Source organism: Cyanidioschyzon merolae, chromosome 18 (genome assembly GCF_000091205.1).
Source record: "Cyanidioschyzon merolae strain 10D DNA, chromosome 18, complete genome".
Lineage (NCBI taxonomy): Eukaryota > Rhodophyta > Bangiophyceae > Cyanidiales > Cyanidiaceae > Cyanidioschyzon > Cyanidioschyzon merolae.
In genome coordinates this window covers 1,095,071-1,120,597 of record NC_010144.1, presented here as the reverse complement: position 1 = coordinate 1,120,597, position 25,527 = coordinate 1,095,071, and the positions used below count along the sequence as shown (strand labels likewise).

The 25,527-nt window shown below is 54.9% G+C and overlaps 5 protein-coding genes and 1 non-coding gene across 6 annotated transcripts, besides 5 other annotated features; 2 read left to right on the top strand and 4 right to left on the bottom strand.

Moving 5' to 3' along the window:
- Window positions 1-1,119: 1,119 nt before the first annotated feature.
- Window positions 1,120-2,328, bottom strand: CYME_CMR454C (hypothetical protein; the record flags this gene model as incomplete). Its single annotated transcript, XM_005538602.1, has 1 exon — window positions 1,120-2,328. The coding sequence occupies one exon, from the start codon at window positions 2,326-2,328 to the stop codon at window positions 1,120-1,122; it is 1,209 nt and encodes a 402-aa protein (XP_005538659.1).
- Window positions 2,329-4,379: 2,051 nt separating this feature from the next.
- Window positions 4,380-5,979: a sequence feature (possible transcribed region).
- On the top strand, window positions 5,294-6,238 carry CYME_CMR452C (hypothetical protein, conserved; the record flags this gene model as incomplete). Its single annotated transcript, XM_005538601.1, has 1 exon — window positions 5,294-6,238. One exon carries the CDS (start codon window positions 5,294-5,296, stop codon window positions 6,236-6,238), a length of 945 nt encoding a protein of 314 aa, XP_005538658.1.
- On the bottom strand, window positions 5,971-7,061 carry CYME_CMR451T. The gene has a single exon (XR_002461640.1). It is a non-coding gene; the product is annotated as a hypothetical transcript (transcript).
- Window positions 6,999-9,000: a sequence feature (repetitive element).
- Window positions 9,001-9,578: 578 nt separating this feature from the next.
- On the top strand, window positions 9,579-14,168 carry CYME_CMR449C (hypothetical protein; the record flags this gene model as incomplete). Its single annotated transcript, XM_005538600.1, has 1 exon — window positions 9,579-14,168. One exon carries the CDS (start codon window positions 9,579-9,581, stop codon window positions 14,166-14,168), a length of 4,590 nt encoding a protein of 1,529 aa, XP_005538657.1.
- Window positions 12,176-13,661: a sequence feature (possible transcribed region).
- A 2,048-nt stretch (window positions 14,169-16,216) lies between the features above and the next one.
- CYME_CMR447C (deoxyribonuclease) lies at window positions 16,217-20,800 on the bottom strand (the record flags this gene model as incomplete). Its single annotated transcript, XM_005538599.1, has 1 exon — window positions 16,217-20,800. The coding sequence occupies one exon, from the start codon at window positions 20,798-20,800 to the stop codon at window positions 16,217-16,219; it is 4,584 nt and encodes a 1,527-aa protein (XP_005538656.1).
- A 97-nt stretch (window positions 20,801-20,897) lies between these two features.
- Window positions 20,898-22,533: a sequence feature (possible transcribed region).
- CYME_CMR445C (oxygen independent coproporphyrinogen III oxidase) lies at window positions 22,111-23,517 on the bottom strand (the record flags this gene model as incomplete). The annotated part of the gene is made up of 1 exon (XM_005538598.1): window positions 22,111-23,517. One exon carries the CDS (start codon window positions 23,515-23,517, stop codon window positions 22,111-22,113), a length of 1,407 nt encoding a protein of 468 aa, XP_005538655.1.
- A 1,332-nt stretch (window positions 23,518-24,849) lies between these two features.
- Window positions 24,850-25,527: part of a sequence feature (possible transcribed region) that runs on past the window's edge.

The window sequence follows — 25,527 nt, the reverse complement described above, 5'->3', positions numbered from 1 at the left end:
TGCTGCCACGTTTCCTTATCCAACTGGCTGTTCATCAGATGGCTCGCCAAGGCCGATGCGATCTGGGGCAGGCGACGACAGACGCCCTCAAGCAGACGCACTCATATGGACATGCTCAAGGCAGTCTGTCTCCATATGGTGTCCGAAGTGGAGCTTTAGGCTCGACACAGGGAGAATCTTGCGAACGAATCATGATCCTAAAAGGCAAGCTTGGTTGATGATGTTTGGCGGAATTTCATGCTGTGCTGCGGCACGAAAGATGCTTCAAGGGGCGCTGATACCCATCACACACTCGCAGTGTCCTGGTTAGGTAGGACGATCATAACCCAACAAGGGTGGTAGCCGCTGCTGCGCCTCGGTGGCGATCACCGGGGCGATAGCACCGCCAGCGTACAGCGATATCCTGCAGTTGCGCGGTGCCTGCAGAGTCGTCGAGCTTTCATCTTGAGCTGAAACCCATACAGAGGTGCTACAGAGCGGTGCGGTGTCTACCTTGTGCAGCAGCAGCAGCAGCAGCTGCTGCTGCGATGGCGAATCTAACATCGCATCAGACACCTGTCGTAGGCTCAGGATACACATTGTATACTCATTTTCGTTGCAAGGATCGAACCATTATCCCATTCGGAATTCCGGTACTAGACTGGTGAGATATTGAGGCGAGTGGGCAAATACGGTAGCCACTTTCCTGAAATGCCGATCGTCATTGGGTGTGTGGGTGATTCCGGTTCGAGGCATCGATCTGACACCAGCGAACAGAAAGCGATGAAATCGTTCCTTTCTAGGCATTTGCTGCTCATTTCGTCACAAGGAGCTTGGCACGCACGTAAACATCACAGCTATCGTCGCACGAGTCTCGAGATTTGTCAGGGTAAAATGTACATGAGTCTAACCAGGTATCCCGGATGGACGTATGCGGCCAATGATCATCTTTGAGACCTCAGTTCGTTCGCAGTCGCCTTTTCCTTCTAACATGCCGAACAGCGGTCTCATACAGAGAAGAGCCTTCATCGATCCAGAAACCGACTGGATACAAAGTTCAGTGCCTGCGCCATAAGGCTACAAGGCGGCCCTGCGATGCCTTCACGAGCATCGACTCAAGAGTCGACGCGAAGCAATCGGTCAACCGGTGAACTCGCCTCGCCCAGCGAGGGTATTCAGCATCGCTGCATCCGGGAGGGCAGGCATTCGTGTCGAGCGCAATACCTGCATCAACGCGCTGAGCTCGAGTCTCGCATCGGAGGCAACGCAGGCGCTACGGAGCGTCTGCTCGAGCCGGTGTCGCACAGCGTGTCGTTCAGCGTATTGATCGAATGCTCGCAAGAAAAGCGTCGACACGGATTCGTCTCCCGACCGAGACGAGATGCACAACAAGTAGCGTATGAATGTGATGGAGCGACGAACGAAGCGGTTCATATCTGCTCGTTCATGGACTGCAGCCGTGCACAACTTCGAGCAGATTTCCAACGCTTCTTCAAAGATCCGCAGGGCGGAATCCGTGGTACTTTCGCCGTAGTCATGGCGGTAATTTTCAACCATAGCCAGCGCAGCATGTAGGCAAGCACTTCGAACAGGCAACCATTCAGTGGAGTCAGCGGCATGTCGCAGCAGCTCCGGTGCCGTTGGCCGCACGAACTGCTGGAACTCGTAGTGGTTCTGAGATGCTGATGCGAGCACATAGGCTGCCTCGCGGCGTATAAGCGCATTCGGATCCTCAAGTGCTTGTGTGATCAGGGGTATTGCCCCCAGATTCCCGAGACGGAGTGCGTGCTGCCATGCGTGACAGAGTTCCCGCAGCGTTCGTAAAGCGTGCAGACGTTGTCCGAGTCTCTCCGCTTGCGAAAAACGCAACAGGTACAGGGAGGCGTAGAGTAGCGCGCGATCAAGATGCTCTTGCTGTTCCGCTTCAAGGCGTTGTAGGACGCGTTCGTACTCGAGGCTGCCCGAGTCTAACGCGGGCGCCCTGGTTCCCCAAAGACCGCAGGTGCTCTCCCCGACGGAGCTTCGGTCGATACGTGCTTTCTCAAAAACTCGCTTTACCACAGTTTCACAACGCTCTGTGTTCCCCCAAGCCGAGACCACATCGTTCGGGTTGGCAGGTGCCTCGACGGGGCCCTCCGAAGCTCGCGCAAGCGTGCTCACGGAGACGCGTACCGGCAGCGGCAACCGTGACGCCCGCGGTACTGCAGAGAGCGCTGCAGAGCTCGCAATAGCCGGTGCTAACGCTAACGTGGTTTGCTTCTCACGTACATATCCCAGTAACAAGCAAATGACGCCGATGAAAACGACCACCGACGGAAGAAGGACTCGTACGCGATTCCATGCGTTCATGATCCGTTTCTAGCCAAAATAAAAACGACACCTAGTACCGCTGCATCTGGAGATATCTGGAACGATGGCGCACTGGACACGTTGCGCAGGGCACAGCACGCGAGCCTCGCTTCGAGGGCGCCTCGGCAGATTCTTTTGCTTTTGTTCGACAAAACGTTTCCATTGAGCAGGGATTCCAGTTTGGGGGATGGATTATGGCAATCGAGCAAGTGTCCATCATGATGAACCCTAACTTCATGTTTCATGACCCATACTTCCTTTAGGATATACTGGTCGTTCCATATATTCTATCGTGCACCGAGTGCCTGCCGCGCCTACTCCCGATAGCGCTCACACCGCTGGTGCAGATGCAACACGGAGAAAGAACGGCTTTGACGTACCGCTGAGGGCGTCGGCTAGAGCGCCTCGGCGGATGTCCCGCGTGAGCGTTTTCACTCAAGTCGTTCACCTCAATGGTGTTCCGCATCCGGGTGCGTGTTATCAAATGCATGTTCGCGGCTTGTAGCAGATGTGTTCGAAATGTGTCCGTTTGAAGAAATGAAGAATCCAAGGGAAAAGTATGGACATGAATGTCGGGGATCCAGGAGGGGTCAACGTCGCCGAATGCCGGTAAAAATAAGGAAAAACGCTCTTCTCGCCGAGCATCGAGCGATGAAGAGCTAGTGCCGAAGACGAAGAAGAAGCGGGCGGACAGGCAAGAAATGGTGTTTGCCCCACTGGGCGATAACGAGACTGTAGTCGCACAGAGCGCGCGAGTTCTAGCAATCCTCGCATTGATGCGTTCAACCAGCGGCAATGCGCACAAGGAGTTCGTGATCCGAGACTCCGACATTGCCATCAATATCACACGATTTTTCGGTGCTGAAGACGAGTGCTGAAGGAATTAGGCAATCTAATGTTATGGGGCAGCCTCTGATGCTCGTATGGTGCCTGGATAAACCAAAACTGACCACTGGCTTCCGGTCGAAAAAAGCTGGGAGGCGTCTGCACATAGGTTAATACTCAAACCTCCACGGTTTAAGTACGTTTCCGTTTCACTCACCGTACCAATACTTGCACGATCTTTGGGGCTGAGGCTTTATCCAGATTCGGGGTTGGGTCGTGCGAGAGCATGTACGGCGTCGTGGCGCTCTTGACTTTTTCTGCTTTAAAACATACGGTTGGAAATCTGCTAGTGCTTGATTACTGCTCTAAAAAGATCGCTCTTATCTGTTCTTGTCTTGCGTTGGCTTCCATGCTTGGAAATCTGCTAGTGCTTGATTACTGCTCTAAAAAGATCGCTCTTATCTGTTCTTGTCTTGCGTTGGCTTCCATGCTTGGAAATCTGCTAGTGCTTGATTACTGCTCTAAAAAGATCGCTCTTATCTGTTCTTGTCTTGCGTTGGCTTCCATGCTTGGAAATCTGCTAGTGCTTGATTACTGCTCTAAAAAGATCGCTCTTATCTGTTCTTGTCTTGCGTTGGCTTCCATGCTTGGAAATCTGCTCGAATTCTTTTTTTGCTCGCATATGATGATCGGCTGAGCGCTGCGCCTCTATCCATATCATTGAGGTAGCTCGCGCGTGTCTCATATACCTTCGGGCGAGTCTATGCATAGTCGAGCATATCCCGTCCGACACAGACAGAAATTGCCTCTGGTGTTCGAATCGGGAAGATCTGCTTTCATCCGGGCGTCCAGCGGAGCGATTAGGATCCCTGTGATCAGTTGATGAGCAGATACTCACACGCCGTATGCGGGTGTCCAGCAACGAGCTGGCGTACCCTCATGGTGTACAAAACCTGAGTCCGACAGACGCCCGCGGGTGAACGAATGGTTCCAACAATCGGCGAATGGAGGTCCTCTGCTCGTATGGAGTTTCCAAGCGCTACCACCTGCACAACAGTACTCACCATGGGAAGCGTTGCTCGGCAGATCCAGCGTAGCCTCCTATAGCGGACATACAGCACAGCTTGTGAGTGGAAGCGAGACCAGTTTGGGACTCCTTGGCGCGCAGGTGCTCTGGAGCCAGCAGCTTTGAGCGGCAATCGCATGGACATGAACATAAATACGCACATTTAGGTGAATTTTCGAGGACTCCTGGCGAGTCCGTTCACACGCTTGGATTCAGTCCCAAGGGCATCGAAGGATATGTAGGCATCGATTGGAATGACTGCTGTGCAGTGCAAGATACCAACTGGGATCTTCAAAACGGTCAGGGCGTGGTCTAAAGACATTGGCCGAAAACGTCGGAGCCAGCGCAGCGCGAGCACGTGAAAAGAAGTCTGAACGTTTCGAGCATTTGAGCAGCATCAGCAGCATCTGTGTGCTCCAGAGCGCCAAGATTGCTCCATCGCATAGGTGCACAGCGGTTGCCCAAAAATGTCTCTTCTACGAAAATGATTGCTTGGAACCTCCCGTAACTATGGACGTCGAACCGAGCGCCACTGTTGATTCATGTACTGCAGAGCAATCTTGCAGCTGCTTGATAATATTCCGCGCTTCGTTCTCAACACGTTGATGGATCTTTTTCTGAGGCATCCGATCTCTCACTTTGACTGGCGTTCCCCGAGCTCGCCATTGCTACCGACGTCGATTTCAGTACCCACGATTCCGCTCCCAGCTCCAGTGTTCCGGAAGCCACAACCAGGCTTACCATCGAGGAACTTGGCATCTTATGCAAATCCTCCGGATGAAGATCCACCAGTTTGCATTTATGACGGTGCCGAAAGCGCCGCTGCGGACATCGTCCAGAGAGAGAGAGAGCCCACCACCTGCTCTGTTCTTGCTGGCGCCGACTAGAGATGTCGCTGCCCGCAGCCACGAAACAACCCGTTTTCCATCGTTTGCATTTCAGCGGGCATGAGTCACGTGGCGCTACGCAGTGTCCTTAGCTTGAGACTTAAGTCATAGAGCCTACGCTCATACGGCTTCCTTGCAGTTGTTGCAGGTCAGGAGCACGCTGCATACCCCGTATGGCGAAACGCTGATGACTTCCGCACGCAACCGAAGCGGAAACGTTTCTGCCAGAGGTCGCGAACGCTTCGCAACAGCGAGCACCTGCCAGCGTCACAGCCACCGAGTTTTGGCTCCACTGACCCAACGCGCGGACTGGGATTGCGGCATCACATGTGTAGAAAACGTTTTCCGATACTTTTGTCGTCCTGTCCCAGAGCGATCCAGACTCGAGGAGCTCGCCGGCTCGAGGTCTACGTGGACGATCGACCTCGTTCTCCTGCTGCACAAGACTGGCTTCCTCAACGTAGCCTTCTGGACTACTTTCGCAGGCATTAATCCGACCTTTAAAGACTGGCCTTTCTATCGTAAAGCGATTGAGTCGGATGCGGCTCGTGTTCAAAGCCGTTTTGTGCTCGCACAGCGACTCGGGATACCGGTTTTCTCGACGCTGTTGCCGACAATGGCGCTCATCCCTGCTGCGTATCGGGCACCACATCCAGACTGCGGCTATAAAGCCCCATCTTTGACCGTCTCGAAGGCTAGCGTCAGGCCCGGTAGCAGTCCTGTGTGGATTGTTCTCGTCGACAGGCGGCACTTGAGGTACAGCTGTTCGTTACCGGTTCGATGGTCATCCAAGGTGCTCACATGGATTCGGGAGCAACTATTTCATGCGTTTCGGAGTTTAGATGATTCCAATTTCCAAGGTCACTATGTCTTAGTCCTGGAATACTGTCCGGAAATCGATGCGTTCCTCGTTATGGATCCAGCGGAGCCGCGTGCAGGCCTGCACGTGGAGCGCTGCGTCCTCGACAAGGCGCGACTGGCGCCGGGCACCGACGCAGACATCATCAGGGTGATGCCCGAGTTCTCCGCGAACCTCCAAGCATTCGGAACGTTTGGGGCGTGCCATGAACGCGAAGAAAGCGAGCATACGTTGTCGTCAAGTAGACACAGTGGTAGAGGTCCGTTTTCGTAAACCAGGGAGCGACATGAATCTCATGGGTCTCCAGAAAGTTAGATATATTTTCGAGGTCGAAGGAATGCTCGCTGATCTTGCTGTCCACTAAACTTTTGCATACCTTGACATGATTTCAAGCGACGAGCCCCGATGCGCATGTTCAGTTGGCTGCTGCACAGCCTCCGTCGAGCGATACCCGTCAAAACCGAGCATCACAGCGTTGCAAACGCCAGAGCGAGACAACCAGCTGCTTCAGTGCTGCGTACGTGTGTGTGCGCCCTGCTTTCGTGGGGAATGTCGGCGCGCGTCGACCCGGGTAGTGCCTGGAGAGACTTCCCACCGGTTCCTATGAGCGCCTTTTGTTCTTGGCTGCTGAAGTGATATCGAATTATCCTTACGATAAAGGCAGGGCACGACGAGGGCAGGCAACCTCGTTACCCCGTGGCAGTTTGCAGCCTGAAAGCAAGCGGCAGTTGCGCTCGCCGAGGTAGCAGTGCGAGAGGCGTACGCCCCCTGGGTAGGCTTCTTCCGCATTAGAAGGCGTTCAGGCCGTAGCGCACCTGATTAAAGCCCAAGCCCGGCAAACTCTAGGGAAGATGCTGCTGCATAGGAAAGGTAGCTCGGCGAGGCGTCGTGTGCGTGTGCGCAACGTTTAGACCAGGAGACGTTGAATACTCGTCCAAGTCGCAGCGTCCTGATCCTTGGGAAAACGCACGTCAACCTGACAAAGCTGCCTCCTGGCTTTCACACGGGGAATTCTAGTACTCAACACCGCCATCACCGACAACAAACGCCTTTCAAAAGACAAACGTTGCGACCAGAAGTGTAGAGTAGTGGCGAGAAACCCGCCCTAGACAAGACGTCTCTTAGTAACGTGCAGACGCCTTGCAGTCTTTTTGGACCGGCCGCATACTACTGATTCCAATTTTTTCTCATATAATTCCACTTTGAGAGGTTGCCCCACAAAATTCTCCCATGTCAACTCTGGAGGTCTCGTCTCCAGCACCGCACATTTCCTTATATTGATAGCGGCATTAAAGTCACAGTTCACGAATTCCATACGTTTCTTGCCATCATTGGTTGTACTTACTAATGCAAGTAGTCCTCGAAGTCTCGCCCTCCTCTCCATTTGCTCTACCGTCAGCGCTCCGTACGTTTTTATATCCTCATGGCTCCGCTGGAACTTTTCCATCTCCACTCTCTGGAGTGTACACCCCAGTTCATGGTGTGTATAAAATGTTCGAAACTCATCTATTGGTATCGTAACGAAACGCCTTGCACACTCCTTGTACGTTCTCATCGTTGGTGCTAGCATAGTCACTTTTTGGTCTTCCAGCGCCCTGCTCCGTACGCTGCACCGAGCCTCTGAATTTCATCCTCATTCGAGGCGCTCAACTGATTGAAAAAGTTTGCGAACGCCCGCTGCCTCCCACCGTATAGATTCATACGCAAACGAGCCCACCAGGGCTTTGCATACTCATTCCACAGCGCATCCCAATGAGCAACGCGAACTTCCATGAATTCCTGAAAGCTTGAAAGTCTGCTCCGCGGCTCGTCATCTGGTTCATAGCTTCAAGGTGCTCTTGCATTCCTGCATTTCATGTCTCATTTTTCCCTCGCATTAAGTACTCCCGACTCTCGGTGATATCTCGCTCGTGAGAGGTTTAACTGATGTATGTCTTTCTGGCATAAATTGCGATCGTTACCATCCTCCGCACGCTTGGGTACTGCGATGGTTATGATATTCGTATTCCCAGGGTCCGCGCCAACGACAAAGTCAGTATCCTCTACCTCCTGCGTGGCTGGGTCCGCCTCCTACTCATCGTCGTAATTCGTCACGGACGAAGCGGAGGACGGAACTGGACGATCTGCCTTCAATCGCCGACAGTGTACACACATGGCTACCCCATCTGTTTCGATCATCCGAGCGAATTTCTTCCCCTTGTTTGTTTTGAGACGCTTGAAATCGAAGATATTCTTCCAGTGCGTTGTCCGGTTTTCACTGGTGAACGCTGTCTTCCTTACATTGAACTCCGGACAGATCTCCTTCATGATGCCGTAGCGAACGCCGGAATCGATAGTCACAAAATGTGGCTTGATGGTGCACAACGGTACAGCGTTGAAGCGCTTCTCCAGCAGCACAGCCTTCTGTCTCTCCCACTCTCCATTTTTCCCACACCCAGCTCCATCTCCGCCTTGCGTTCGGGTTCTCGGTTCAGGAACACGAAATAGCGTAGGATGAGGAGATGACATCTTTCTTCATCTTTTCTTATATCTGATACCTTTTCTGCTTGATTGATCAGCCCCAAGACCGCACGGCGCTCTTGAATAGCCGCACGCATTACAGAAGCTTCATTCGTACTCCTGTGCTATGTCCTTTCGTCGACGAATTCGATCTCCTGTTCATGCTGGCGATCGTTTGTCATCCCATTGATGATGCTCTCTATTCATTTGCGAGATAGGCCCGGGTAGAGCGTAAAGATGGAGCGTATCATGAAACGTTTGAGGTTCACGATCATACGATTCTTTAGGTTCGGGAGGTACTCTATCGCTCTGTATTCGTAAATACGCATGTCAACCCTGTATCGAGTACCGTTGAAGCGGTATTCAGCGTGATTCTCGTGGAGGTCATACACTCGCTCATTCCTCCTCGACGCTTCCCTTGCGCCATTCATCACGTGCCGAATAAAGGTCCTGTTGAATAATTCTTCCGGAACCTCGAATGTTTTGATATCCTTCGCGTCGCGATACGTCTTCCTTACTAAATGCATCAGTCCTAGGAAAACGTAGCGAAAACTGCTCGAACACGAATCGGCACGCTTTCTGATAGCCTCTCGCATTTTGGGCTCGTACGCGTCCCAAATATGGCCTCGAAGATATGATTTCATTACAATCTGGTATTAGTGTCGTTTCTCCCGAAGCTCTTGACGTTTGACCTGCCCCCTTCGCTTCTTCGTCACCTTTCGTTCCTCTGGGCTCGAAACTGTTTATTCATATTTTTCCGGAACCCGGAGATGAAGGCCCTCCAGGATCCCCAAAGTCCATGTTCACACCTTTCTCATAGTGTATTTCTTCCTTCAAATGAACCTACTTCGAAAGCATCCGTAATAAACCGCGAAAACGCTTTTGATTACATGCACCTCGCAGTGGAATACATGTAAGTTAAAACGCTAGGATAATCAACCCAGGAGACTCCAGAACGCGCGCCTCCGCAGCAATCGATCGTTTTCGCGGCAAGCGCAAACGCGCCAGCAACGCGCGAAACGCATCGCATGCAGATGCATGCTTCGTGACGCCCTGCACGCAAAGCACGCATAGCGCTTCAGACGCAAGGCGTCAAAGAGTCTCCTATTGATTAATGCCGTCATCGACAACTCTGGACAATATCCAGGAATTGATGCAACAGGGACCAGAAGGCTTCTGTCCCGAAAAGTACAGGCAGGTGCTTGTAGAAGCAGCGCAGACGCTCTGTAACTGCGCCCAGGTTGCGTCTGCGGGCCTGCGTGGGAACGTTGCTGCGAGTGAAGGAGGCGTTACGCTGCAATCTCTTTTTGAAGCAGCGGAGTTGCTTCTGCAGCGTTTGGCGCGGTGGGTCAAGGAAGGTCTACTTCAGAGTCACGAGTGTTTGCCGCTGTTGCAGCGGCTGCGGGGGTTTGTCGCAAGCAGTCTCGCTGACGACCCTGCATGCCAAGCTCCCGCTTCTAGTTCACAACTGAAGCTTCCAGACGGCAGTGAGCGTTGTCACCCAAAGCTCACCTCCAAGCTGAACTCTGAGGCACACCGTCTGAGAATATGCCTGTACGCCTGCTGCCTGCGCACCATGTGCTTGGCGAGCGCAGAGTGGATAAACCGAATCCTGAGTGACTCACCACGCTACTTGTTGTGTTTCCCGTGGATCGGTGACACCGCCCTGCCGATGCTGCAGATATACATGGAGCTACGGGAGCGATGGCTTCTCTGCAACGATCCAACTTCGATTCGGGAGCAGGTCACTACGACCGAGCGACAAGTCCAGAGCAAGCTCATGCAGGACGCCGTGTGGTCATGTGACGGCGCTACGCTGACAGCACTCTCGCAGCTGTTGGTACGCATTCTGCAGCAAGTGCTCCGCATTGACTGGTGGTGGCAATCAGCTGGCTACGATCTGGAGACGGCACGGGACTGGTCTTGCGTCCTTCGTTTCGTTCTGGCAGCGGCACCAGAGCAAGCGCTCCCAGATATCCTCTGTATTGTCGAGATGGAGGCTCATGCTGAGCCTGCGCTCGGCGAGGCGCTGCTCGCTTCGATTGCCACGGAGGTGAATGCCCTGATACCGGGAACGTTATCACGAGCGGCTCGCTTGAGCATTGATCTTCATCTCTGTTTCCATTTGGCAGAAATCGAAGCCATCGCAGATCTCGCCCGGGAGCAGGCAGCTGCACTGCTCTGGAGACATGAAGAGGAAACTGCGATCGCGGAAGCTCCCGAAAATGCTCCACCGAGCACATCCGCGTGCTCGGCGGAGGCGATTCTCTCTCGGATCATCAGGCTTCCGGGGCTCGAGCACGCTGCGCCAGTGATCGCAGAGCTCGCGTTCCAGTGGATGCAACTGACCCCAGCTCAGAAGATTCGCAACTTTTCCGAGCGCCTGAGGAGCGGCAACAGCTGCCCCCAGACGGGACGCCCGGATCGACCTTTGGCCATTCGTCGACGTGGACGCCGTCGTACGCACGAGCAAATCTCGTCGCGGTCATTCTTCCTGCAGCGGTGCGCGGTCCACGTGCTCACGGAGCTCTTTGGACACCACAGCAGTGCACGGAAGGAGATTCTTTCAGCATGTCTGTCGGCCATCGCAGAATCGCAGCATCTGCTCGCCACCAGAGCAGCATACTGTACTGTAATCGAACGCATCGCGAGCTCACCCGCATACCGCGTGCATCTTCGAGATCTGAGCGAAAGCGTTCTCGTCTGGTTACGTGAGCTCATGATCGAGTTTCCGATATCTCTCGCAAAGCGCATTCTAGCGGCATTGGCACCGCTGGGAGCGCTCTGGCAGCCTATGGGTGACGGATTGCTCATCTTTCTCCGTAAGCTGGCTTGTTCGCGGGCCATTCGTGCACGACGCATCGCTGCGCATGGACTCGCCTGTTTTCTTGTGTCTCCGTATCTGACAGAGTCTGCGGAAATCGAGACCAGCCAGCTCCTCCTGAGGACGTTGAATATGGCGCCGGAGCCGCTGCGAGCTGAAATATTGTTAGCCATTGGCAGCGCCCTGCGAGGTCGGGTGCTTCGCCACGCTACCATCAGTGTCTGGAGGGAATCTCTTGCCCGATGCATCGAGGCAGTGTCCACGGAAACGCCCCGGGGATCAACTTTGGTCTCGACACCGCATCTGGATCTTCATCGATGCTTCCACGCAGCTGGTGTCGCAACGGAGGCGCTGCCTGAACTCCTGCGTTGCATCCATGCAGTGCCATTGACCGGATATGCTTCGGAAGCCGGTGATGCGGCATGTACACCCGCCATGACATCGCAACAGGCCGCGACTTCATTCCAGGCCGACGTTTCCACAAATTTCCTGCGTTCCTTTCTGAGCACCCTCGTCAGTGATCTATCAAATGCGCCGACAGTTTTGCGGATGCTGGCTCTCGACCTCCTCTTGGAACGGAAGGCATCTACCGAGCAATGGCTCGCTCCACTGACACGAATTCAAGTCGCGGATAGTCGCTTGAAAATGCTCGCCACATGCTACGAAACCTTGCTGGACGTCGGCCGCTCATCGCAGACAGAACAGCAGACTCTGCTCGAGACTTATGGTCAGCTGATGCACTTGTGTGAGGCCATATTGCCCATTCTCGCGAACGCTGTCACGCGTCAACGTCAGCAGCATGTCGTTCCAGAAACCGATCATGAACCAACCGCGGGAGAGGATTACGTCACTGGTGCTCGTTCGGTCGCTCGAGAGGTTCTTCAAGATCCCCGTCGGATCGTGCTGTGGACACCGGCCACGGTGAGTGCAGCCGAGGCAGCCTCTGACCTAGCCTATGCCTCTTCCCGACAAGACGGTGAAGCTGGAGGTTTTATGCATGATATGCTCGCTTGGGTACGTATTGTGCCGGCGCTGAGCGCAGCTCGAGCGATTCAGTTGCTTCAGGTATGCAGGTCTGCGCACGGCGCTGCATCGCTCTTTCGAATCCTTCGGCGTCATCTGGACATTGAAACATACTTCTGGGATCTTCGCGGTACAGGTGACTACTTTGTGAACAATCGTGTCTGGCCTAGCTGGTTATACCAGGGAATCGTGGAGGCATTGCGCAGGCTCGTTATCGCTCCCGCCAATGCGTCCGATGAAGTGCCAGCAGGAAAAACCTCCCTGCAGTGCGCGTTCCTGTCGCTCGATCTCGCGTGCTCCTCAGTAGTTCGCGATTCGATTGAACTTCAGTGTCGTCCGGCGTCTGCAGAGCTCTGGCTCAAAACGCACGCCTTGGACTTTATCGCTGCGATTTTGCCCAAATGGCCTGTCCATCAGGTCGCCGCGTTCCTGGCGGTACCGCAGGTACAAAGTCAATTGCGGCTGATGCTCACGAACAACTTCTCCGAACTGTACGCGATCCAGGACAGCACCAAGTTGACGCAGGCGCCAGGCCTGGAATGGCTTGCCGCCTACCTGACGCGTCGCCTCCGGGCAGACTTTCATCGCGGTCTCACGGTGAAACTCGTTTCCATCTATGCGGACTTGATCGCCCATCTGATTTGTCAGTCGCGAGAATGGTCCCAGGCATCCGCGAGCAGCGGTGTCGAAGACAACTCGCAGTCGCAGGCGCTCCAGTACATCGAGAACGAGCTCCTTGGTATTTTATTCGATTTCGATATTCCACAGGTTAGCGTTCATCGGCTGCTTTTGCGACCGTTGCTGCTGGTGCTAGGCTCGAAGCGCGCGCTCCATCTGTGCACCAACCTGATCCTGCAGTGTCGTTCGTCGGCCGATCCGTCAAGTGAAGCGCCCAACGAAGACACGCCCGCATTGCTGCGACTGCTGGCTCAGGCGTCAAAGGAAACCAGAATGGCTGCACTCTGGGCTGTGGTTGAGTTTGGTGCCGATCATTTACCTCGCGTTCGCGTCAAAACGCAAGTTGCTCGCGCATCCACGATTAACGACCAGGAGCTGCGGTCTGTGCAACAACTTGTAACGCTTTTGGAGTCGTTTTTCGCGCCAGGCACGGTAGCGGTACCGCTGGCGCTTTTCATGCGCCTTGCATCTGTTTCGCAACAGGCGCTTCACTATCTCCAGGGCGTGAGCGAAATGATCCGCAGACAACTCGATCGTATCGTGAAGCAGCGCGGCAAGCGGCCTCGCGGAGACGAGACCCCCGAAATGGAGTCGTTCACGGACGCTGACCAAGCGCCCCCACTTGTGCAGTGGGCGTCGGCTCTGGAGTTCCTCCAGCGAACCCGAGCATCTGCACAACGAGTTGCCCGCCTGATACGCCCTGACGCCATACGCGAGGCACTGCCGGCCCGTTGCGCCTCGGCGCGATCCGTGAACCAGGCCTGTGCCCGCTTCGTCTACTGCTTGGAGAAATTTGAATCCGAGTGTCGCCAGCTAGACGCCAGTCTCGCGAGGTTGCAGCAGAAACTTCAAGACGTGCCCAAGGCGCTCCAGGACGCGGTTTGTGGCTGGCTCGCAAACCACGCACCGACGCAAAAATCGACACCACCGCCAGCTCCTGGGCTAGTTACCGGCGAGCTGAAGATCATCTTTACCGACTGGGAGCAGGCACCTGTAGCATGCACCAAAGCCAGAGCGTCGACCCGTCGCGTATGTTATCTGCGCAGTCGCAACGCGTACATTGATCAAGTGCTCCGACAAGAGGGTGCTGATGAACCATATGCAGATCTAGAGGACTTCATTGCAGCGGACGATGCACTGAGTTTTACGGAGCGTCGACACGCACCGGCAACTACCTAACAGCAAGGCTAGTGGTGTTCGTCCCGTGTCCGAGGACGGCAACGTTTGGTGAACGGTGCACCCAGCGCACCCGCTCCGCGCATACGAAAAGCACTCGGGCGTCAGACACGAGTGCGCGATCAGTTCCCATGTCTATTGCGTCTGGGTTTTCACACTGTGCGTCCTTGTGTGTGTGTGCATGGTTGAACGTAACCTCGCGACGACATCAACGATTCTGTCGTCGTCACGCAGCGCATCGAACGCTGGTGAACCGATTTGCACGCGAGTCCCAATACAACAGACTCGAGCTGACTCTGCATCTTGTCGATACCTCTCCTTCGACCGCGCTCCCGTTTCAATACTCAGGCCTGGAAGCAACACGCGCTACGCACGGGTCAGGCACGGCGAGCATCACTGATGATTCAGTGCCGCTTCTGCTGCAACGATGACGATCAGTGTGTATATTGACTGGTGAACCCGAGGGCGTCTGCCGTGTAAGACCCATCCTCGTCAACATCATGGCGGCATGGAGTCGAACAGGTGCATGCAGCGGACTCGGGTGTATGCGCATCATAGTTTGCGTTCGGTGTCCAGGACGTCAACATAGACCATTGCGGGCATTCTTTTCTGCGAATCCGTCTTTGTGCCCTCTGTTATTTCGGGCTTTCAAGGCACAGGTGTCTGGTGTCACCGCAGATCCCTGCCAGCAGTCGAAGGGTACCGACGGATACGTCCAAGTCACGATTTCGCTGCTTCCGCATGTTGTCCATACATTTTCTAAAAAAGAGACGAACGTTGCGATCGACGCTTCATTTGCCATTTGCATGATCTTGACGCACAGCCACGGGGCGTCCGTCTTTTGCACAAATAACATATCACGGTAGGCTGGAGTTGCGATAAATCCACCATATATCTCGTCATTCACGAGACGTCCTGTGGCTCGTGAACGCTTGCTTCAGTCACCCGATCGATGCTGTTGAGCGGCGTTGAAGTTTCTCCTCGATGCCGTGCTTCGTTGTGGGCGCCCGATGTCGTATCTGAGGATCACGGGCTTGTTCCAGACACGCTCATATTCAACGGGCTCGACTGCTGCAAAGGCAAGCATAGGCGGTTCCATGCGACGAATAACTTTTTGACGGCGATGTTGCTCATCATGAAACAGGGTTCGGAACGAGAATCCAGACCGAAGATGCAGTCGAGAAACTTGTCTTTTTACGTCCACGATCCCTTGGTACATACGATTGACGCACGCTCCACTGTTCGTGGTCGTTGCGATGACTCAAGTCCGAGTCCAAGAACGTTTTCGTTTTTCCATGGAAACCAGAAGAGAGGGCGAGCCTCTGGGCATCTATCTCCTCTGAGAGGTATCATGCTGCTGTTGAATGCTTTTCCGTGGATGGCAACACAGAAATTAGGATTTATATTTCGATCAGGATCAATGATTAGTTTTCGTGAGAGAAATTCAGAGGAGTAGCGGCATGAGTACGTGATTGAGTCGCCAAGGGACAAGGTCGATTTTCTTTTTTTCATTCATCATCAATCCAGCGGCACCAATGGATGCGTCCACGAGTTGCCCACGAGGACAGCGACCGAAAACCTGAAGCATGCGTCATACAAGACGTAACTCTCCGTCGACCAGTGACAACGGGCAACAACAAGCGTGCATGTTCTGCGAGCACATCGCCTCGGAACCGACAACCCGGAGGACAAGTTGTTTTCTGTTTTCGTGATTACAGGTCGCGAGTATTCGGATGCCCCTCAGGCGGACTCACCAGCAAAACGACGCAAAGTCTCGGTGAATACTTTTAGACTCGAGTTTCCGTTTTCTAGCTCGGTACTACCGCCAACGGTGACTCCTGCCGCCCACTCGGAAGCTCCAGAGCATAACGGCCGCGCAGCTGGTGATCCCAAGAACCCCGCGACGAGCGATCACGTTCGTCCCTGGGTACCGAGATGCACGAAATCTCGGAAAGTTCGCACTGGACTTGTTGTCGGTCGGCGAGTTGCAACATCCATTGCGAGCACGCAACCACAACAGGGCAGAAGTGTGCGGACGTCTAAACAGGATTTTAGGTGTGCCTAGCTGAGGGTGGCGGTGGTGGCACCACGCCCTGTCCATCGATCCGCAAGAGCTGCTTCAGGTACAGGGACATCTCCTCAGCCACTTGTGCACGATGTGGCGACGAAGCGCTCTGACCGACGACAGCTCCATGCACTTGGCTGTCAGCCGACACCGGAATAGAGAGCGTTGCGGTACTGGCACCGGCACCTGACATGTGTGTATGCCCTGCGGGTGTTGCGCGGTGTGCGTCCTGCCTACTTGGAGGAGATCCTTGCGGTCGCGTTCGGAAGCGTCCGGCGTCAGCGGCTCGCTTACCGTCACCCTGGTGCGACGATCGCACTTCGTGGGGCTCGCGTCGACCAGCACGACGCCGAGTTGTATCTTTCGAGCTACCCGTCGATGTATTCAGTGACTGCCGGTGATGCGCATCGACCGTAGCACGTGACGTACCCGGTAACAAGTCGGCAGTGCGCACTCCAGCATTACCACGAACTTGGACGCGTTCGTGGCGCTTCTCTGAGTGTGTGCGCTCCGAAGGAGGCGCTCGTGGCATCTTCCGCAACGGAGCATCACGCTGTCGCGCTACGGGCACCGGGTGTGCGCTCTTTGTAGGTTGACTTGAGCGATGCTCGCTTGGTAGGCGCGAGAGGTTCAGCAGCGTAGTCTCCGCATCGAGTGTCTTACCCGCACATCCTCTACATCTTCCCTGCAGATCGCTTCCGCCTATAAAATCCTGATCGAAAACAACATCCACTTCTCTGCTTGGTGGATGAATACCAACAACGACACCTCGAGCGCCAAACGGAACAGCACCACTACGTCCTACATACAGAACGCGATCGCCGAGCTCGTAAGCTGAAAAGGGTGTCACCAAGCCGGACGTGGACGTCGCCACTGCCGGAAAACCCGGCAACACCTCCGAACGCAGACACACGAGCGTTGGAGCAGTGGGTGGCGTTGCGGCTTCCACCGGTGGGGTTTCGGCGGGAAACGATGCAGAGCGTTCGCAGGCAATACGCTGGATCTGCGTCTGAATATCGGTGACAATGTCCTGAGTGAGCACTCGCGACGTCACGCGCACTAGGGGCAAACGCGCGCTCTCCAGCGACCGCAGGAAGGTCTGGATGCGAGCAACCATATCGGGCCATTGGGCTGTACCAAAGAGCTCCACTGCCTTCAGCACCAGGTCGCCGTCACCTCGCTTTGTAACAATCTCGTCCATTCTTTCCAACAGTCCCGGGAACGTTTCGTGGTACGAACGCAAGAGTCGCGCAGTCGGCTCGGGTGCAAAGAGAAAGGTGCCCTCGCTGGCCTGTGGGGCGTTTCCGGCGGTGGTACCGCCCGCGGGCCTCTCCTGCACTGGGCGATACACGACATAGCCGGGCACAACAAGCTTTTCCCGCTTGAAACGGAGACCTAGTCCCAGATTGACTTCGAGCAAATCACCGAATCGTTCGTGTTTGGGAATCCGACAGCGCACCTTGCCCGTGAGCATGCCGGCAAAACGCAGAGAAATGACGCCTTCCAATCCAGCACGTCGCAATGCGACAGGCAACGGTGCGTACTGTACGGCATCGTTCCGAGCCACGATTTCTTTCAGGGCCGGAATCGGCACTAAAGGAGGCTCCAACACGCGAATCACCACCTGCGTATCCACTTGGTCGTCTGAGGCCTGTTTGCGCTTGCGAGCGAGTTTTGCAGCGCGTATCGCGACAACCTGAGCCCGGCAACCAAAGTAGCGAGCATTCTCTCCATGTCGCCTGCCGACGTATATGACAGTGTCTCCGGGCTTGAGCTCCGTTGACGAACTCGCTTCGTTTCCTTCCTTCGAATCGATAGCTTCGATCAGCTCCAGCGGGAATGACTCCGCGGTAGCGGCATCGGTGACACCGCCACCCGCAGCGATCTCAACAATGCGTCGAACTCGACCGTGCAGGCTATTCTTATCCAGGCAGATACCTCGTCGCTGCAGTAGTTCGGCCAATAAAGTTGTATCCGTCTGACGGAAACGCTGCGGGTCATTTCTCTCGATGATCAGCGCTTTGTTGGCGTCCCAGGTCACTCGTTCGGTGGCGCTTTCCACCGCTTCCAGCAGTGCTGGACTCTGCCAGGGGAAACCCATATGCACCGGTACCATGAGGCCGGTTCGGCTCTGGTCAAGACTACTAACAGCAGCACCAGCATCAGCTACCCCGGATAAGAAAGCGTTCGCACAGGCTTGCGCAGCGTGTGCCTCATGCCACGCCTGCGGGGTCTCCATGCATATGATGCAGCTTTCCAGTCTGCTCGGTACGCCGAACACGTCAATCGCAACATTCTCGAAACAATGCGTAACGTCGCGCCGCAGTAACGACGGATGACCAACTGCCTTGTCTGCTGCTGGCCTGGTGCCCGGCGGTAACCGCGGAACGAATCCTCGCTCGTGTTGCAGAGAAAGCGACTCCATTTGGACGCAGGCGCTCAGAGAACGGGCCATGCGACTCGGGAACGGGGAACTCCCTATACCTGATGCGGCAGACAGCACAGCGTCCATGTGCTCGTTACTGGTGCCTTCCTGCGGCCGATATCGAAGAAGAATACAGGATCCCAGATGGTTCCGTTCCTGTTCCGTAGGCGTTAGCGCGTCAGGCGGTACACTGGCCAATGCCGCGAACAGTCGATTTTCGTCCATAAATGGAAGCAGTACGATCCCTTCCCATTCGTTTCGCTTGCCCTGCATGTCAATGGCCACCTGCGACGGGTACAGATCCGCCAGCGGTGACGAAGTGTCGGTCATGAGCTTCGCGTAGGCGGGGGGCAAGCACCAAGCACTCCGCGGCGGCAGGACTGCCAACAATTGTTGCAGAGGAAGAAACGGTGTCCCTTGCTCCAAACGAATTTCTTGAGCAAGCGCTTGTAGACCAACCATGTCGCTGCAGAATGGTGCATAATGATAGGGATAGAACCATCGCCACGACGCCACACCGTTCAAGTAGTATTCCAGGGTCCAGACAATCGCCTCCAGGTACGAACGGCAAATGCGGCGTACAGCAGCGGCGTCGTGATCGTAATCGATACCAAGCTTTTCGTGATAATAGCGGCGCTTGTACGAAAGCATGCGTTGCAGCTTCTGAGCGTCAGCTGCGTCCTCCAGCGCAACCGCCAGTGCCTCCTCATCCCAGAGAGGTATCTCGGGCTCCAGCTCTGCTGCATCGCCGTTACCCGGGGAGCGCTCGGGTGCAACGGATGCTGCAGCGTCTGCTGGCGAACTGCTAGGTGCTTCCGAATCCGGATCCGGGTTGTTTGCATGGGCAAGACTTGCTCGCGTAGGATCTGTGGTACATGACGGGCTTCGCTGCTTCTTCGATGCCGTCGCTGCTGCAGTCGGCTCACTGGAAAACCCCCAGATCGCCGTATGATCGTTCGGACTGTCGGTGCCCCAGATAAAGGCGGTGCCGCGGGTGCCAACTGTCGCCCGCTTCTCGAGAATGTACGACTCAAGCAGGCCCAGTTTCGACAACAGAATCTCAACGCGATCAAAGTTGATCAACTTTGGGTTCCTAGCCTTGCCGGTTGCCTCCGTCAGATAGCCTCCAAAGCGCGGCAACAATTCCTTATAAAGAAAAAGAATCGAGTTCAGTGCACCTTCGCGAATCTCCAGTGTAGGCGAATGCGGCATAAAATCATTGCCCACTAGAAAGGCCACAAACACAAAGTCATCGATGATGCGCTCCAGATTGTAAACGCCGGCCGGTAGTCTCTTTTCGAGATACGCGAACTCGAGACTGAGGTACTCGCGCAGGATCCCCAAACTCAGCAGTTCGAAATCGCCACGAATATCGCGATCCATTTTCGTTGCCGTGACCTTCTCAAACCGCACCTTACGAAAAGCAGCTTGAAAGTCTATTTTCTCTCTGAGGAGGAAAAAATGAGGCTCATGGGTCACCAGTCCCAGGAAGATGAGATCAGCGTCGAGCCCATAGATGCAGTGACGCGTGTTCGGCGGCATGCGCTTCTGCTCCTTGAGTTGGCGTATGTATTCCATGATCTTATGTTCACCTTCACCGGGGACCTCAGCACCACTAACGATCACTTCAAGATCCTGCCAGGAGCGGTCGCTCTCCAGTTTAACTGCTACGTAGTACAGGAGCGCCCGCGACAAGCCGTGCATAAAAGTGGTACCCGGCGTGATGCAGTTGGAGTCGAACACTCGATCAGGCCCGGCCTCTGACTCTGTACGCAGCCGCTGGGTCGTGTTGCCGCGTTGGTGGCTCGTCTCAGCCACTTTCTCTAGCGCGGTTGCTGCCCGGTAGCGGCGTGCGCGCTGTTGGTTCATCTTAGCCCGCGGAGCAACACCGTCAACTGCAAGAAACAGAAGACGCTTGGGTTGAATGAGCGTGACCAGCATATCAATGTAGTTGCAAGACTCCCAGTAGATGTCCTCGTCCGAGCGTCCACCGAGCGGGTTCTCTGCAGAGCGAGCGCAGTTATGCAGGATGCCGTTCATGTCCAGGTAGAAGTTGTCGACTGGCGGCGCGTTTGACCGTGAGACGGGGCCGTTAATCAGCGGGTAGCGCTCTGAAAGCCATCTGTAGAAACGCGGTACACCCATGTTGCGCCTTAACTAGAAGCAACCCTGGAACAAGTATCCCGACTAAGCAAAAACGACGTTCGGCACTCGTCGAGAGAGCAGTATTGTACTCGGCGTCAGCGAAACGGGAACAGGCATCGACAGGTTGCTGTCTCAACAGGTGGTGCAGACTGCGCCTGAACTTGGTTTTTCACAGGTTCGGATCACGCGGACGACGAGTAGTTGGACGTGAAACCGAGCTAATATGGAGATCCTGATAGGTTTCAGAAAGTGAACGAACGTGGTACCTGCGGCCTCACGGAAACGCCACCCAGAGGCACACAGTTCGAGCTGCCGCAGTGCCTCGGTGTCGGCTTTTGTGTACGTGTGTGGCGATGTAGATGCAGGCGGTGAAAAAATTCCGGTCTGTGAGAACCAATTTGGGTGTTAGGATACGTGTTCAAGTGCGTGGCAAAACAGTTGCGTAAGCGCGTTGATAGTGCACGGAGCTGTGCTCGACACACCTTGCAGCGTCGTGCGGAGTCTGGTGTAACGTACCACCGCTTAGGTCAACAAAAAAAATTGCAGGCCGCTTCGAGTTCAATTGCTATGTAACGAAAATAGTCTCTGAGTTCTAAACAATTTACACGGATACAAGTGTGCCAGATACGGCACCTGGCGGACCCTCGGCGCCAACCGATTCCTGCTTTGTTTCTCGTCAAGAACCCGAGCAGGTCACTCGCCTGCACCAGAGCACTTGCTCCAGATGCTGTGCACTGACCACCAGCTACCGCAGGCCAGGTGCACGCTTCACGCATTGGCTTGTGTCAACGGCATACGGAAAACGATTTTCAGCAGTGTGCAACGCGGCGAGCGCTCCAAGCCTCATGTATACTGCTGCGCTAGAGCTGAGCAATCCTGCATAAGCGCAAGCGGCTTCTGTACAAACGAATTCGGCATGTAGAGTCTCACATATACGTTGATACTACTGGAGAAATGAGTGCAGGTATGTACGCATTTCCATGGAGATGCGGATGCTGCGCGCGTACCCTGTCGGTACGATTAGAATCCGGAGGGATACACAAGTTGGAAGGAAACACCGACTCTTCCGAGCTACCGAAGACGCTATTGCTGGGAGACAGGCGCGCGCTCAGGACTAGCTCAGTGCGCACCATCTCCGTTGCCTACTGCATTGCGCTCCAGAATGCAGTCTCTTAGCACCTGGCGGTGATGATGTGGTTGCGGCATACACTGGCGGGCGATCGTCCTTGCGAGTCTGCAGCTTGAGCACTGGCACAAGTCTCTGAGCGCCTCATGGTCACACGAGTGCAGAATATGCTGGGGTATAACCGTTACGAGTTTGGGGCTTGAGCTCTGGTTGAGGAGGTTTCGTATAGGAGCACCGGCTTCAACGCGTCCTCGTTGCAGCCAGCAATGTTGCCGTTTGGTCGTGCAGGCGAGCGATCCTGGAAGCCTTCCAGCGCTACAAGCAACTCCAAGACAATATGTGAAAGAATAAGCCAGCCGTCTGGATCCGTCGCATACAACGATATGCCGTGCGCGTCATCACGAAAGGCCAAGTGTCTGCTTCTGCAAAAAGGTTCCGCAGCGATCCGCAGACGGTCGACGGTTTGTGCTCCAAAGCGCTCCTGCAATGCATCCAACGAGAGGCCCTCTTGTGTGCGAAGACGCAGCATGAGCCATTCATCGAGTGTGTCGCCGGCGACCTCGTCAAACGGTAAACATCCGGAATAAACCCATTCCAGATACTCCTTAAGCTGCCGATGCCGGTCGAAGCGTTTGCCATGCACATACGAACTTGCACTTAATCCAAATCCAAAGTACTCGCCTCCACGCCAGTAGATTTGGTTATGCCGCGAGCGCAGCGCTGGTTCCCTTGCATAGTTGCTGACCTCGTAGTGATCGAAGCCGTACGTTTCCCGCAACGTTATCATGGCTTCCCTGAGCATCTCTGCAGCTTCATCTTCCAAGGGTAATTGGAGCAGCCCGTCTCGCAACCACGCCGCAAATCGAGTCCCTGACTCAATGCTGAGATCATAGATCGAAACATGCGGAGGCTTCCAGGTTCCAATCCTTGCTAGGGTTTCGCTCCAAGCGCCTGGGCTCAGGTTTGGTAAGCCGCAGATCAGGTCGAGAGAGTAGGCATCACCAAAGCCACAGCGATGAAGATCATCGAGTGCGCGCTCAATATCTCTCACCGTGTGGCTGCGGCCGCAGGCTCGCAGCACCTCATCCGACAGGGCTTGCACACCGACCGAGACTCGTGTGATACCCAGGTCACGGTACTGATGCAAACGCACCGCATCAAATGTGCCCGGGTCCAGTTCCATGGTGACTTCAGTGTGTCCGCTACGAGGCAAGACACTCAGGAGCCGCGCCAACTCGTCTACATGTAGAAGCGACGGCGTCCCGCCTCCGATATAAATCGTATCGAGCTCCGGCAGCGAGCTCGGCCGATCAGGAAGCCGCTCAAGAGTCTGCGAGACTTCACTTATGACGGCATCGACATAAATTCGGTCTAGCGTGCGGTCCGAGGACGTCGACGGTGCAGTGAGCGCGTGCTGCGAACGTCCCTGTGCGCTCAGCTCCTGGAGCTGCTCCCAAAGTCGCTGCGATACTTCGCGCGTCGAGTGCCCAACCGGCAAAACGGCAAAGTCACAATAGTAACAACGTCGTCGGCAAAACGGTATATGAATATAGACGGAGCGAGGTAACGAGGTCACAGCGCGCAACCACATGTCAGCGGCAGCGCTCGTATACCTTCAGTGCCGCTCGCTGTGGACAAGGTGACGCTGGCGCTGGTAGGGCACCCTGAACCAGCTACCGTCGAACGCAGCACCGAGGTGACGAGTCAACTGACCCTTGCGCCGGTACGATGTATCAGAAACCTCAACTGAGGCCTCGCGGTATTCAGTACAGTGCGGTATCCGGGGACCCCAGGTCTCTTTTGTCTCTATAGACGCGTTTACCGGTACGCGTGGTACCCGACTGTGTTCGGCAGCCGCTCAGCGGCCGCCTACGACGCCAAGGCAGTATTCCGCTGAGAAGGCACTGGAATGGATGCTTCAGAAAAGTGTAGAGGCAGGTGCTAGCATTTGCGATTCACATAGGAGGCCTAGGTAAACCGAGCTGTGCGAGAATTGTTGCGTTTACGCGGGATGGATGCACGACGTTGCTTGTTGGAATGAATGCTTCAGAAAAGTGTAGAGGCAGGTGCTAGCATTTGCGATTCACATAGGAGGCCTAGGTAAACCGAGCTGTGCGAGCAGTGTTGCGTTTACGCGGGATGGATGCACGAAATTCCCTCCTCACAGAGGTTCCGGCGGTGTTACCTCCAGGTTAAGGTCCAGTCCAGAGGTTCGTCGGTGCCTTCGCCAGAGCACTTCCGCCAGTGCGTTGGGTCCCCGCTCCCTCGGCAGAGTTGCCGGCTGCATCGACGACCACTGCGAGAGCAGTGCCTGCCGTTGCTGCGTAGTTCGCCACGCAGGCGACGCCCAAATGGCTCGACTCGAGCTGTTGTCTGCGTTCGTTCCCACGCCTGTTGCTGGGTTATCACCCCGAGAGCCTATCTCTTCAGCGCCTGGAGGTACATCCGGTCCGGTTTCAGGCTGCAAACCACGCCAGTCACCGGCGAGCGCTGCAAGCTCCTCTGTTTCTGCGGCGTCCCAGGTATACTCGGCATCTTCCGAAATGATCGGTGCCAGATCCTCGAAGAGCTGGTCATCGTCAGCGAGTATAGTGCCAACCGGCAGCGGGACCGGTTCCAGCGGGAGCGCGTCGCGGCGCCAACGGTCATCGACGAGGTCGGCTAGTACGCCAGCCTTGTGAACTGGGGCCAAGTAGACGCCGTCCCGCAACACGTGGTAAGTGGGCATACGTCTGGTGTCGAGCTTAGCGGCTGCGGTTGATTGAACCCTTTCCAGCAAGTCCAAACACTACGCAACGTAAACCAGACCTCAGGGTTGACGCCTTACCAAGGCGAGCGAAAAAATACGAGGATACCGGGAGGAACACGGATAGATAGTACGCCTTGGGATGCGCATTTGGAGCAGTGAAGTCGAGAAGTATTACGTATTTAGAGGTTTCTACATGGTATCCATGAAACAACACACTGATTCCGTTCGGAGCAGTGAAGTCCAAAAATATAACTTATTCCGAGGTGTCTAGATGGTATCCATGATACAACATACTGATTCCGTTCGGAGCAGTGAAGTCCAAAAATATAACTTATTCCGAGGTGTCTAGATGGTATCCATGATACAACACACTGATTCCGTTCGGAGCAGTGAAGTCCAAAAATATAACTTATTCCGAGGTGTCTAGATGGTATCCATGATACAACACACTGATTCCGTTCGGAGCAGTGAAGTCCAAAAATATAACTTATTCCGAGGTGTCTACATCGTGTCCATAACACTATAAACTGATTCCGTTTGGGAGCGACATTCCTATTAGTGATGGTGAAGGCGGCTACGCCGGGCTCAGCGCAACGCTCCGAGAATGTCTTCCACAGAAATCCTGGCATTGTTCGTTACATGACCCTCTACGTGGACCAGTCAAAACTGGATAACATCTCAAAAGGCGTCTTTGCCGCTCGCACCGCACAAGTTCGAACACGAGCGTCTCCAGCGCGGCGTGCGACGCCTGCAGTCTTGCGATGCTCGTCCAGCGGGTACCCGAGTCGCTTCGCTGCGATCGTTGCACGGTACCTCGATTTGCTTTCAGCGACAACATTATCCACGCTCTAA